This window comes from Periplaneta americana, chromosome 12 (assembly GCF_040183065.1).
Source record: "Periplaneta americana isolate PAMFEO1 chromosome 12, P.americana_PAMFEO1_priV1, whole genome shotgun sequence".
NCBI classification, from domain to species: domain Eukaryota; kingdom Metazoa; phylum Arthropoda; class Insecta; order Blattodea; family Blattidae; genus Periplaneta; species Periplaneta americana.
In genome coordinates this window covers 36887143-36899917 of record NC_091128.1, presented here as the reverse complement: position 1 = coordinate 36899917, position 12775 = coordinate 36887143, and the positions used below count along the sequence as shown (strand labels likewise).

The 12775-nt window shown below is 35.9% G+C and overlaps 1 protein-coding gene and 1 long non-coding RNA gene across 8 annotated transcripts in view; one reads left to right on the top strand and one right to left on the bottom strand.

Annotated features, from left to right (window-relative positions):
• The window catches only part of LOC138710293 (zinc finger protein OZF-like), a 67770-nt gene that overhangs the window by 27496 nt on the left and 27499 nt on the right, over positions 1–12775 (bottom strand). For 2 of the 7 annotated variants that reach the window (XM_069841069.1, XM_069841070.1), the window contains exon 4: positions 10386–12662. The exons of 1 other annotated variant lie outside the window; for it this stretch is intronic. In XM_069841069.1, coding sequence (XP_069697170.1) covers positions 11840–12662 — 823 coding nt within the window. In that variant the 3' untranslated portion in view covers positions 10386–11839. Of the gene's footprint in view, positions 1–1710; positions 2039–10384; positions 12663–12775 lie in introns of those variants that run through there. 4 more of the 7 variants (XM_069841074.1, XM_069841073.1, XM_069841071.1 and 1 more) reach the window with 4 other exon arrangements.
• Positions 2075–10429, top strand: LOC138710294 (uncharacterized). The gene is made up of 2 exons (XR_011335201.1): positions 2075–4694; positions 6917–10429. It is a non-coding gene; the product is annotated as an uncharacterized lncRNA (long non-coding RNA).

The window sequence follows — 12775 nt, the reverse complement described above, 5'->3', positions numbered from 1 at the left end:
AAAACAATTTTTCAGTTCCGGTAAGTATGATAGCTGTGATTTAAAGTTTTATTTACTATTTTTTAACAGATGAACATAAACAATAGCAAAGAACGGGTTCGTAAGTGGAGAGAATGGTTGAAAAATGATCCAGAAAAATGGAGGGAACATCTGAATAACGAAAGAGAGTGGGATGAAATAAGAAGGATGAAAAAGAAATTTGTACTTCATAAAAACAAAAGGAAATTGAAACATTTAAAGGCTGCCGAAAGGCAAGGAAAACACAGACGAATAATAAAAAAATAAGAAAGAACAGGAAGATACTCTCTGTTATCACCTCTAGGATAATACAATTGTCCAGAAACATTATGTATAGTTGTCCAGAGGGTAAAAAGGTCACATCCGAGAAGTCCAACAAAACGAAAAGCTGTACTGAACAATCTAATTCGGTTTCAACAGAATCATTGGGAAAACAAAACAAAAGTATCCTAATGTAGTTACTCAATACGTTTTCATAGACCTTATGAATTTAAAGTTCTAGCAAATTGTTTACCTGATAGCACTAAAGTAGGCCTAAATGAAGTGTTGCGTATTCATTATTGTGAAGTTACTGTTTTAATTTTGTTTCTTATAGGAGTAATAAGTTAACATGGCCTAAGAGTAATGTATGTTTAGAAAGATGCTCCTAAGCCTTGAGTTTGTATGCAGTCACCCCGAAACATGGTACTGTCACACCCATAACGACACACAACAATTTAATGTGAGAGAAAGAAACATCTTCCTTAAATTATACACCCAGCAGAGAGATCAGCATTTCTTCCAGTCACCATCCACCTTTTAATTTTGCAGATTTCCATTAAGACTTCGCAGAGAATTCAACATAGCATACACAGGTAATTGTGTATTGGTATGTACAAAATTTGTCACACTTGTAACATATTTGCAAAGGTCTGTAAAATACAGTATATTTATATATATATATATATATTTTTTTTTTTTTGTCAGAATAAAAGTACAACAAGCAGTGTTTATACATATCTACTTGAATAAAAAATATTATTTTAGCATGTATAAAGAATGTTATAGCATTGAAAATGTTGTTCAAATGTCACACCCGCGTGCATGAAATGGTCCTGCTGCCTAATAGAGAAAAACTTGGGTCTATATGACTATAGGATATCAGTAGTGTGTTTATGAGAATATATGTTGGCTAGATTGGAGAATGGGGTGATGTCATGTGGTCGACGTATGTGAGAAGTTTAGTGGGTTAGTTGAGGTGATATCTCAGTGACATGAGGTCGACGCATGTGAGAAGGTTAGTGGGTTAGTTGAGGTGATATCTCAGTGAGTTTTATTTACTCGTCGTGTTGGTTTATGTCGGCCATGTTGTGACGTCAGAATCTTTTGTCAAATTTGACGAAAATTAAACGATATCCTATAATAAAAGAATCCCAAAAACTTCATGTGTTCCTATATGGTTACGGTAGGTTAAAATTTGGAGGCAGGACATAATTGTGTTCGCATGCTAACTACTGCGAGTCAAATGGACCTATTGCACATTAAACTTCAAATATTTCATTAGTATAATTTTTGCACTTGTGACCGTCTTCTTTCCAGAGTGCGATATTATTTATTGATTGTACAAAAGTCAATAAATAAAGATATAAAAAAAGTTGTTCCTTGCACCAAAAATAAATCATACAATTATTCAATAACTGCACAGATACTTACGTGATATTCCAAAGTCTTTCCCATTGATATAATTAGGTATAAATTTGTTTTGTATTGTGTCACATGCAAATATTCCTGTTTGGGCCTACTAACAATGGCAAAAACACTTAGAATTCGTAAGATTAATACAATCTAATCTAATTAAGACATGTTACATAACTTTGTGACTAATATCCGCTCATCACAATGCACATAAAAAAAAACAGAAAAGTCCACCTGAAAATTCCGAAGTAATTTAATTATGGCCTATGTATTCCGTATTTACTTCTTTTAAACAGTGAAATTTTCTATCTCAATCACAACCTATATTAAATGTATCAAGAGGGCTATGCTAGAGTAAGAGTTCATATCATGTCATCTATGATGCCGTGTTCAAAATTACTTCAACAAGAAGTTTAAGGAAAGTAGTTTTATAGCACAGTCTACTAGCCGTACTACTCTGATTGCTCCAACACGCATCACCTGTTAACGTAATACTAAACGGTGGATCGCGTGAAGTATTGAAACACGGAACTTTAAGTAATTACGCAGGACAAAAAGATACACAGTTTTCTACAAATATTACTTTTTACTTTAGTAGGTTATTTTACGACGCTTTATCAACAGCTTAGGTTATATAGCGTCTGAATGAGATGAAGGTGATAACGCCGGTGAAATGAGTGCGGGGTCCAACACCATAAGTTACCCAGCATTTGCTCACATTGGGTTGAGGGAAAACCCCGGAAAAAACCTAAACCAGGTAACTTGTCCCGAGCGGGAATCGAACCCGGGCCACCTGGTTTCGCGACTAGACGCGCTAATCGTTACTCCACAGGTGTGGACTCTACAAATGTTATTTTTATGAATAATGACAATGAAAGAAAACAAATTTTCCAAAACAAATACAAACTATTTTACAAAAAGCTCAAACATAACTATATTTCTAATTTGAACAATTACTGTAAAAATCTTATACAATGATATAAAACCTACAATTCCACAGTTAAAAAGTAATGCCATAATCTGAACCTATTTGTTTTGAAAGGGCATCAGTTACTAATTTGCATCCTTTCAAAATAAAATTAAGAAACTAAGGAAAAATAGATTCTTAACAAAATATCAAGCAGATTACTAAGCAACAGAAAAACAACAATTAGCTATTTTTTTAAACTTCTTACTGTAATTCTTTGTTGTTTTTGTCAATTTACGTCAATTGACTCATGCCCTTAAAAGAAAGGATTCGTTTATTCTTCTTCGTCACGTAAATCAGCAAGTGTTTCAAAATTGGGAGTTATGTCAGACATTGCAATTGTGAGCTGATAGAATAAATTTTCGTCTGAAATGCGTGATCTTGATTTGGATTTTACAATGGCCAACTGAGAAAAAAAACTGTTCACAAATAAAGGTTGAGCCAAACATAGAAGCAATTTTCATAACAAAACTCCGAAGATGTGAATATTTTACTTTACAAAGTTGTTTAAGCTTATATACATCTAAACCAGCCATATTTGTGCACTTGCACTTGGGGTTTCGCGGCCAGACGCGCTAACCGTTACTCCACAGGTGTGGACTACTATTATTATAAAAAATGAAATAAAAAAATTTGTTCCATTAAAACGAGTCTTTTTATAATGTCGCTCAACGTGCTAGTAAAATTTTGTAGCATAATAAGCACCTAACGCTTTCCCCTTCTTCGCAACAAAAGAATTCATTTTTCCATTCTTTGTGGAAATAATATTTTTGGACTTTTTTACTTCAGGAGCTTCCTTAGTGAGCGACATTTTTTTTAGTGAAATCCACCGCTGACTGCCAGTGCTTCAACCGGTCGGACAGGTACCCCAGCTAGGGGTGTGGAGGGAGGGAGATCACGTCCTTGCATTCGACTCCGTTCGACATGTACTACTGATGCCCACGTCTAACTATATACATTCACGAAGCTTGAGTTTTGAGGGTGCTAGAAACAATAGACTGTGACAGTACTATTTTGCATTGCCTGTAATGAGGCGATATTAGCGATCCTAGTGGTGAGTAACTATCTAATATTTGCATATTTACTACGTATTGAGCTTCGCGACTGTCTATACTAGACTGTGTTTATAGTCTATAGCGGAATCAGAATAAGAAGGGAAGACAGAGTCAGAAGATACGTGGGACAAGGACAGAAAATACCCGCTACAGTGCAGCGAGCGTCGTGAGCAGGGTCTCCACCCCTAGTACCATACTTTTTAAACCTTTTTACTAAGCTAGAACATCATTAGAAAATCTAATACCTTTTTTTTTTTCTTTTTGTTTTACTTTTACAATGCCGTCAAATATTCTGCCTTCAGATGCCTTTCTACATGCCTGATAGAATGTTTTCATGTGACCAGAGATCATGTGATGTATGCTTTCTCGGGGACCCCAACAATCACGTAACAGTTCAGTGACCAGTTTCACACGTTCTTTGTCTTTTATCACCATCAGTCTCTCAAAAGTTGTGAAAATCACTGAATCCAACACCTTGGAGTAACGGTTAGCACGTCTGACCGTGAAACGAGCGGACTCGAGTTCAAATTCTCATTGGGACAAGTTACCTAGTTGAGGTTTTCCGAGGTTTTCACTCAACCCATCAAAAGCAAATGCTGGGTAACTTTCTGCGTTGGACTTCGGATTTATTTCGCTTGTTTATGACTTTAATTTAATTCATGCTAGGTAAGCATCAGTTGATAAAGCGTCATAAAACCAATTTAAAAACTGATAGTGGATTGAATTAGAAAGAATGAATCATTAAAATAATTGGTGAAGATATAAATTTAAGATTCAGTTATAAATAAGTTACTGTTCATTGTTTACACTTTTATAATTTATTTGTAGTTGTGAACCTGTGTTGATACCTGAATAATACAGAGTGGACAGCTAAAAAAGTCGATTGGAAGTCTAAATTCTGATTAAGTTGTGGTAAGGTCCTATTTTTAGTGTTTTATATATTCTACAATGCCCCGGTATCTGTACTGCAATTATGGATAGTAAGTGGAAAGAGACTCGGTAATTTCAAATATTACATATGTAGGGGAAAAGGTTGTATCCAGGGACACTTTTTGAAATCTTTTTTTTTTTTTGCATAAACGTTTACAACTTTTTATTATTAACAACAGTATCTTTGAAGTGTAAAGTATCTTAGAACAAAAAAGGTTTCAATTAAATAATTTTTTGTATAGATTTTTTTAAATTTTTCTGAAATGCTACATACTGTACCTAGGTACATAAGGATGATGTACCTTGGGACATATAATGACATACCTTGGAACATGGTTCAACATAATATTAATATAACTAATATTTTATTAAGTTTATATTTCCACAAAATACAGACAATTTACTGTTTTCTAATTATTATTAATGATAATTTTGCCTTTATATTTAATGTAATAACAATAGTGATGATGTTGGTAAGTTTTAAAATAATTCTCCATTTTCTTGACAGGAAACAATATTAGGCTGGAATCTTTTCTTTGAGAAGTTGGGGAAGTCTGAACACAATATCCTCTGAAGAAAGATCAACAGTTATTTCTGATTGATCATGTAGAAAAAATAATAAATTGTCATATTTAGTAAACTTATTTAGATACTGAACTTCAAATTCTATTTCACAAATCTTCTTACAATTCTAGCGACAAAAAATTTATAATTAGTCTCTCTTTCCTGCCATATAAATGAGGACAAAATTTTCTTCTCTTATTTCTTCTAAATTCGCTCAAGCAGTGTAATTTACAGTTTAAATGGCATCTTCATCATCATTATCATTCCTCGGCTCATCTACAGTCTCCTCTGAATTATCCTATCTGGAAACAAAACTTGTGGCTTCAACTTCTTCAGTTTCTGAACTTTATTCATCTCCCTCTACTTTCGTTTTCTTTTTTCTATTTCGGTTTTCTCTGGCATATCTGTTAAACCGCTTGTCGTTCCTTTTTTAAGATATGAGTTATTCATTATGTCATAATCTAATGACGTGAATGGTTGATTCTCGATAAGTAATTCTGATGGTAATAAATCCATATATATATATATATATATATATATATATATATATATATATATATATATATATATATATATATATATATATTTAAAATAAACTGTATTTCCACTAAAGCTGAAACTCCATAAAAGTCATTACTAAATACTATTTTTGATTACTCATCATATGAGTAACTTATTTACAAAAATATTTAAGATCTAATGAGGACCACCTGAAGACAGTTGTCTCCAGGTACACCATCCCTAGGTACATCAGGTATCAGTAAAATATATCTCAGCAAGTTTTCAAGACCGAGGTACCGAAAACAAGCCAATAAACACATGCATTCGTAGCTAGAATAACATGCTTTAAAAATATAGATTTAAGTTTTTAATCGTGTATCTAAAGAATCAATTAAAAATAATTCATTAATTTGACAATTACTTACTTTTTAAGTTCAAAAACAGATTTTTTAAGTAAAATCTCTCCGGATTGCTTCAACAAAAAGTAAATTATTCAAAGAACAACTGAATGATGAAATTAAACTGGTCAACTGCGAAAACAAAAATTCCACCACATAACCTTGAAAATAAACGAAGTGTCACCAGGTACAACTTGTCCCTAGATACAATAGCTTCCATTACATACATACATACATACATACATACATACATACATACATACATACATACATACATACATATGTGTTCTGCCCTAGGGCAGGTCTTTCACTGCAAACCCAGCATTCTCCAATCTTTCCTATTTTCTGCCTTCCTCTTTGTCTCCTCATATGATCCACATATGTTAATGTCGTCTATCATCTAATACCTTCTTCTGCCTCGAACTCTTCTCCCGTTCGCCATTCCTTTCAGTGCATCCTTCAGTAGGCAATTTTTTCTCACTCTGTGATCCAACCAATTCCTTTTCCTCTTCCTGATCAGTTTCAGTATCATTCTTTCTTCACCCACTCTTTTCAACACAGCTTCATTTCTTATTCTGTCTGTCCACTTCACATGCTCCAATCTTCTCCATATCCACATTTCAAATACTTCTATTCGTTTCTCTTCGTTTCGTTGTAATGTCCATGTTTCTGCCCCATACTGCACTTCACTAGTCTCTTCCTCAGTTCTTTTTCATATATTACACGTTACATTATTACCCAATAGACAAATTAAGGAAACAAAGTATTGGTAAAATGGGAGAAAAATTAATCCTGTACCTTCCTCCCAGATCTAGAACCTTTTTCCGCCAAGTCTGTCTAGTTTAGTAATTTCGTCAATATACAATACTGTTTGTGAAAAGTGCAACACCAAGCAAGAATGCTCCGAAGCCGTCCAAACTAGGGAGATGTATAGAACAGTGTACCATCAATAATTGATTACGTTTCCAGAGAGATGGCGTACACATAGAACCAACAGTGACGTCGCTTGTGTGTCAGTGTTATGCCTTGCTCAGTCAGTGTAGAGCTTCCAAACGAATTGAAAACGTGAAAGCTAGTACAGGTATGCCTCATCAACGTGAAAGGATGCAATATCAGCACGTGAGTGAGTTCAAACGAAACAGGTTTGTCATACCGTGACATTTCGGCTCGTACAGGGCATGCTGCTACGACAATGATGCGTGTGTGGAACCAGTGGATAGAAAAGGGTTGTACGCAGCAGGGCATGACCACCATCTTGTCCGCATAGCTGTGACGGACCATAAAGCTTCATGCACAGTGTTGAGTCGACGTTGGAGAACTGCAACGGGTGTGGACCTGTCTGCATCAATGGTTTGTCGCCATCTTTAGGGCTGGACTAGTGGCTCACATGCTGCTGCGTCGACTTCCATTGTCCAGAAACCCCAACGCCTCAGACTGCATGGGCACGTGAACGCCGTCACTTGCGTGCTGAGTGGCAAAATGTAGTGTTTTCAGACGAGTCCCGCTCAACTTGTCCTACAATAATGGCCGCATATGTGTTAGACGCTATCATGGTGAACGCAATTTGAGAGGCTTCATTGTTGAGCGACATAGTGGACAAACGCCTAGTGTGATGGTTTGGGGCGCCATTGGATACAATATGCGAGCTCACCTCCTACGTATTCAGGGCAATCTGAACAGCAACCACTACATTAGGGAGGTTTTAGAGCCCAAGGTACTGCCCCTCCTTCAGGCAACTCCGCATGCCATATTTCAGCAGGAAAATGCCCGGCCACATGTGGCGAGGATAGTGCAAGCCTTGTTGAAACAGAAAACAGATTTATTACACAAATAATTATGTTACGGGATGCCGAAACATGACCATTTTTGTTGTTTAATTACGAATAATTATGTTACTGAACTCAATATTATGTTTTGTCTCACAAGTGGGTATTTTAAAAACACCTGCATTGACTCGAATAGCGCTCCTGAAACTGAGAACAGAAAACAGAGTGAGCGCTGCTCTGCGACGAACTGCTGGACTAGTGGAAGTATCGTCACTTTCTCTTCTACCCACTCTGCTATAGAGATGAGATGAAGAGAAGTCTTTTGAAATTCCCGCAATTTTTTTGTTTGCTTGTGGCGCTCCTCTGGTAGTTGCGAGAAGCTTCTTGACAGATTACACCGTTGCTTACGAGATTATACAAGCTGGTGCATAGCACGATTGAGAGTAGGTCTCTGAGAGTCATAACAATTTCTGCCGCTAGGTTCGCCTCGCTGCACTAAGAAATGATGAATAGTTCCATTACTAAGCATTGTATATCGTGAAAATAGTTTGATTAATTGTGCATTATTGATCGAGTACGAAAATTATAAATATGCCAAGCATATTACAGTCTTATTTGAGATTTATTGATGAATTGTTAAATATCAGTATGCAGATTTTCAACGTCATTTAATGGAATTTACAATTTTGTTTCCCGAAAGTCTGAATTTGTTGAATTAAAATTTCGCTTCCAAACTACATTGTTCATATGGTTCATTTACTTTGGCAAGTTGATTGTTTTCAGTTCCGTGTTTTTCCTTCAGATTTCGTTCCCTCTAATTTGTTATAATTGCTGAAAGTAAACTACCCGTTTCTGCTACTTTCAGACATTATTATTATTATTATTATTATTATCATCATCATCATCATCATCATCATCAACATCAAATTAATATAGCTCTTAGCTTGTCTTGCCTTAAGGCAATCAGTAGCGTTATTCGAGGAAAAGAGTATGATTTGCCATCATCATTTATAGTGGCGAAATATTCCAGGACAATGGTTAATTATTACTGCTGAATATTGACACATATACGATTTGCATTATTTAGGATACAACATACGCAGCAATGCGATTTTAATGTTGAGCATGCTGAGTTTAGTGTAACGTGCCTAATCAAATATTATTACGACATTACGAGTAATAAATAAATAAATAATAATTACCACAATTATTCGTTATGATAAAGTACAATTATCACTGCATGGTGTATCGAAAATTTTACTTTATGTTTTCATTAAATTGACATGTCTTGAGCGACGACAGAAAACAGCTCAGGGGAGCGAGATTCAGACATTACTAAAAATTAATTAGGGATCAGGGAGAGCAGATGCGCATGTGTCTATGATCGGCAAATTCTAAAAAAATATTGTCCCTGAGCTTCCTGAGATATTTGTTTATGTTTTGGGAAATGGTCAAATTCGAAAACCATTTCTAATCACATATATTGCAGTCTAATTTCCTAATTAGTTTAATACTAACTCCTAATTTAAAAACTGTTTACACACACTAAAATATCATAGTATTTGCTATTATTACCCACTACTGGATTAATCTTGCACAGGATAGGGACCGATGGTGGTGGGCTTATGTGAGGGTGGCAATGAACCTGTGGGTTTCTTAAAAGCCATTTGTAAGTAACAGGTTAATCACAGGCCTATTAGATATTTATTTCACCACTGCAAGTTGTGCAAGAAAAATCGCACATTTGTACTAATCATGTTTTGTGACTGCTGTTTGCTTTAGCAAAAATCATAACACTTCAACGTCAATATATTTTTAAAAAAGAAAGGGATAAGTCAGGCCTACCTACAAATGATTAAATTATGAAGTCAGGGAAATGGAAGATAATACAGTACCTTAATTCATTGGAATAATAATAATAATAATAATAATAATAATAATAATAATAATAATAAATGAATACGTGAATAGGGTAGACTACAGTGTTTATGTAAAATATATTAAGTTTCCTTCATTATTTCCGCAAAGGTTAGGTGTATTAACTGAACAACAGGAAGGTAGTACCTTAGTTTATAATATGTAATATCTTTTAATATCAAGAATGACAGCTTTTTTTTTGTAATATAATTGAGATGTAGACGTTTGGAAATTACGTCTATTGTCCATAAAATATTGTACGAAACATTTAATAAGCAATGGTGAATCCTTTAAATGTCCCAAATGTCAATGTCATTTAAGTGTTCTGCTATGAATATTTAGTCTAAAACAGCGGTCCGAGCGGCGGAATTGGCATTACGAGGGAAACACTTCAGACCCACATTTCAAGCGCTATGCGCCAGCTTGTACAATCTCCTAAGCAACGGATTACACTTAATCCGGCTGATGGACCCCTCTCGTGTGTGTGTGTGTGTGTGTGTGTGTGTGTGTGTGCGTGTGCATGTGCGTGCGTGCGTGTGTCCTCCTGCATGCCAAGAAGACTGACGGGAGAAAACCTGTTAGAATACGAAAACGTCCAAATGAATGACTCCTCTCAACAAAAAAAAAAAAACACAGAAAGAGGAGTTATGATTGGCGAAATAAATAAACTACTGCACTCTATGGGAAATAAGAAGAAACCAAAACTCAAAACAATACAAATATAATGCTCTCTCGTAAGACTTCAAGAAACTAACAGAGACTATCGTAAGAGTCTATATTAAGTATTAAACTGTCGGAAATACGTCGGAGGAAGGAAAGATGTATAATAGTGATGTGAAACACCACACTATTATTATTATTATTATTATTATTATTATTATTATTATTATTATAACCGAATATTTATGTAAACAATATACAACGTTAAATTAGAATGTAGAAGTGCAGAGGACAAATTTAAATATTATTCATTATAATTTAATTAAGATGTATAAGTGTTCAGAATAAATTTATATTTGTAATTCACTCGTAATCCCTCTCAAAGTAGTGCGCAACCATCTGGTGGAATAAGGTGCTAACCAACACAGACATCCCGTTATCAAACATGCCTTTAATTTAGGTCTTCCAAAACGGTAAAATGTTTGAAAATTACATAAATGCAACGTAAGAGTCACAGCTTCACAGCCAAAGCAGTTTCAGCATTTAAATTTCATTATTTGGAATTATACCTTTTTCTAAAAATGCTCATATCTCAGAAGTAACTACGTGTGACTTAATACCTTATTGCACCGATCCTTCATATGTACTAAACACATTTAACTTGCCTGCAGCTGGAGTGCTACTGTCGCATCAGGTGTCGAGTGAGGCAAAAAAAAAAAGTGTCGGAGTTGCGCGACTGCATGTATTAGAGTGTGGTAAAATCCCGAACTAGTTCCGACACCGTACACAACTGGCACATGCGTCGAAAGAAGTTCGGTACTATACTTGTTTTTTTGAAAGATGGGACATGACAGTTAAGCGGCCGAGCTTGGAACTACAGTGCTATGTTGCCAACGTGGACTACCACGCTGTCAGCTGATGGAAGCTAGCAATTGACGTTAAGATGGCTGACATTAAAACATTCATTGACAATTGACGCGAAGGTAAGAAAACAATACAAAAATCGACAAAGAATCAAAGACCAAACGTAGCAATGATAACATCGTGTGCATAATAAATGTCGCCAAAAGAGCTATTAAGCACTCGCCACATGGGAACGGTAAGTTGGCAACTCGACCATTGTTACCATAGCAACAGGCGTACCACACTATGTGACATTCAATTGTTTTTCCGATCGCAACGCTCCTGTCATGTCCCATTTAAAAAAAAAAAACAACAAATATAGTTCGGAATGCATTCTGAATTGCTTACTGGGACAAACTGTCATTTCGACCATACCAAATCATGTCGTTAATCTTTGAAACCACTCACACTGCTGCCTAGATGTCTTTAGAGTGACCAATCTGTTATATGTGATCAGAGATGTGCATTATGCGAGAAATACTTCCCTCAGTCATCGGTTTTCAATGCTGTCTGCCCAACATGCGTGAACACATGAGCTTTGAGATATGTTTTACGCGAAAAACACTTTTTACAAACATCGCATTCGAATGGCTTCTCACCCTTATGCACGCGATCATGGCTCAAAAGGTTACTCAACTGGGAGAAGCACTTTCCACAATTATTGCATGTGAATGGTTTGTCGCCACAGTGCATGAGAACGTGATCTTTGAGATGTGTTTTGCGAGAAAAATACTTCTGACAGACTTCGCATTTGAAGTTTTTCTCACCCTTATGTTGGCGAACATGGCTTGCAAGATTACTAGACTGCGAGAAACACGAGCCACAAATATCACATTTGAACGGTTTCTCGCCCCTATGCTGGCGACCGTGGCTGATAAGGTGACCTGCTTGAGAGAAACATTTCCCACAGACGTCACATTTGAATGGTTTCTCGCCTGTATGCGTGTGTAGATGATCTTTGAGAGATGCTTTACGAGAAAAATACCTTTCACAAACATCGCATTGAAATGGTTTCTGACCTTCATGAAGGCGACCGTGCCTTACGAGATTACAATACAGCGAGAAACTCTTTTCACATACGTGGCATTGGAATGGCTTCTCGCCAGTATGCGTGACAATATGTCTTTTCAGGATACTTGCAAACGTGAAACATTTTTCACACACATCACATTTGAATCGTTTTTCATCTTTATGAGTCGATATTGCAGAGGAAACAGAATTCTTGGGACCCTTATATAAAGTCACGTTCTCGTCATGCACAATATCACCACACTCCACTGAGACAGCGTTCTCGTGAATATCTGCAAGACTATGACGAAAAAAATATTGTCAGTGTATACAATAATTACATCAACAAAAAAATATACAAGGGAGCACATATGCACTGGAAGTCAAAAGCAGAGTTCAGCCCTCACGCGTTAT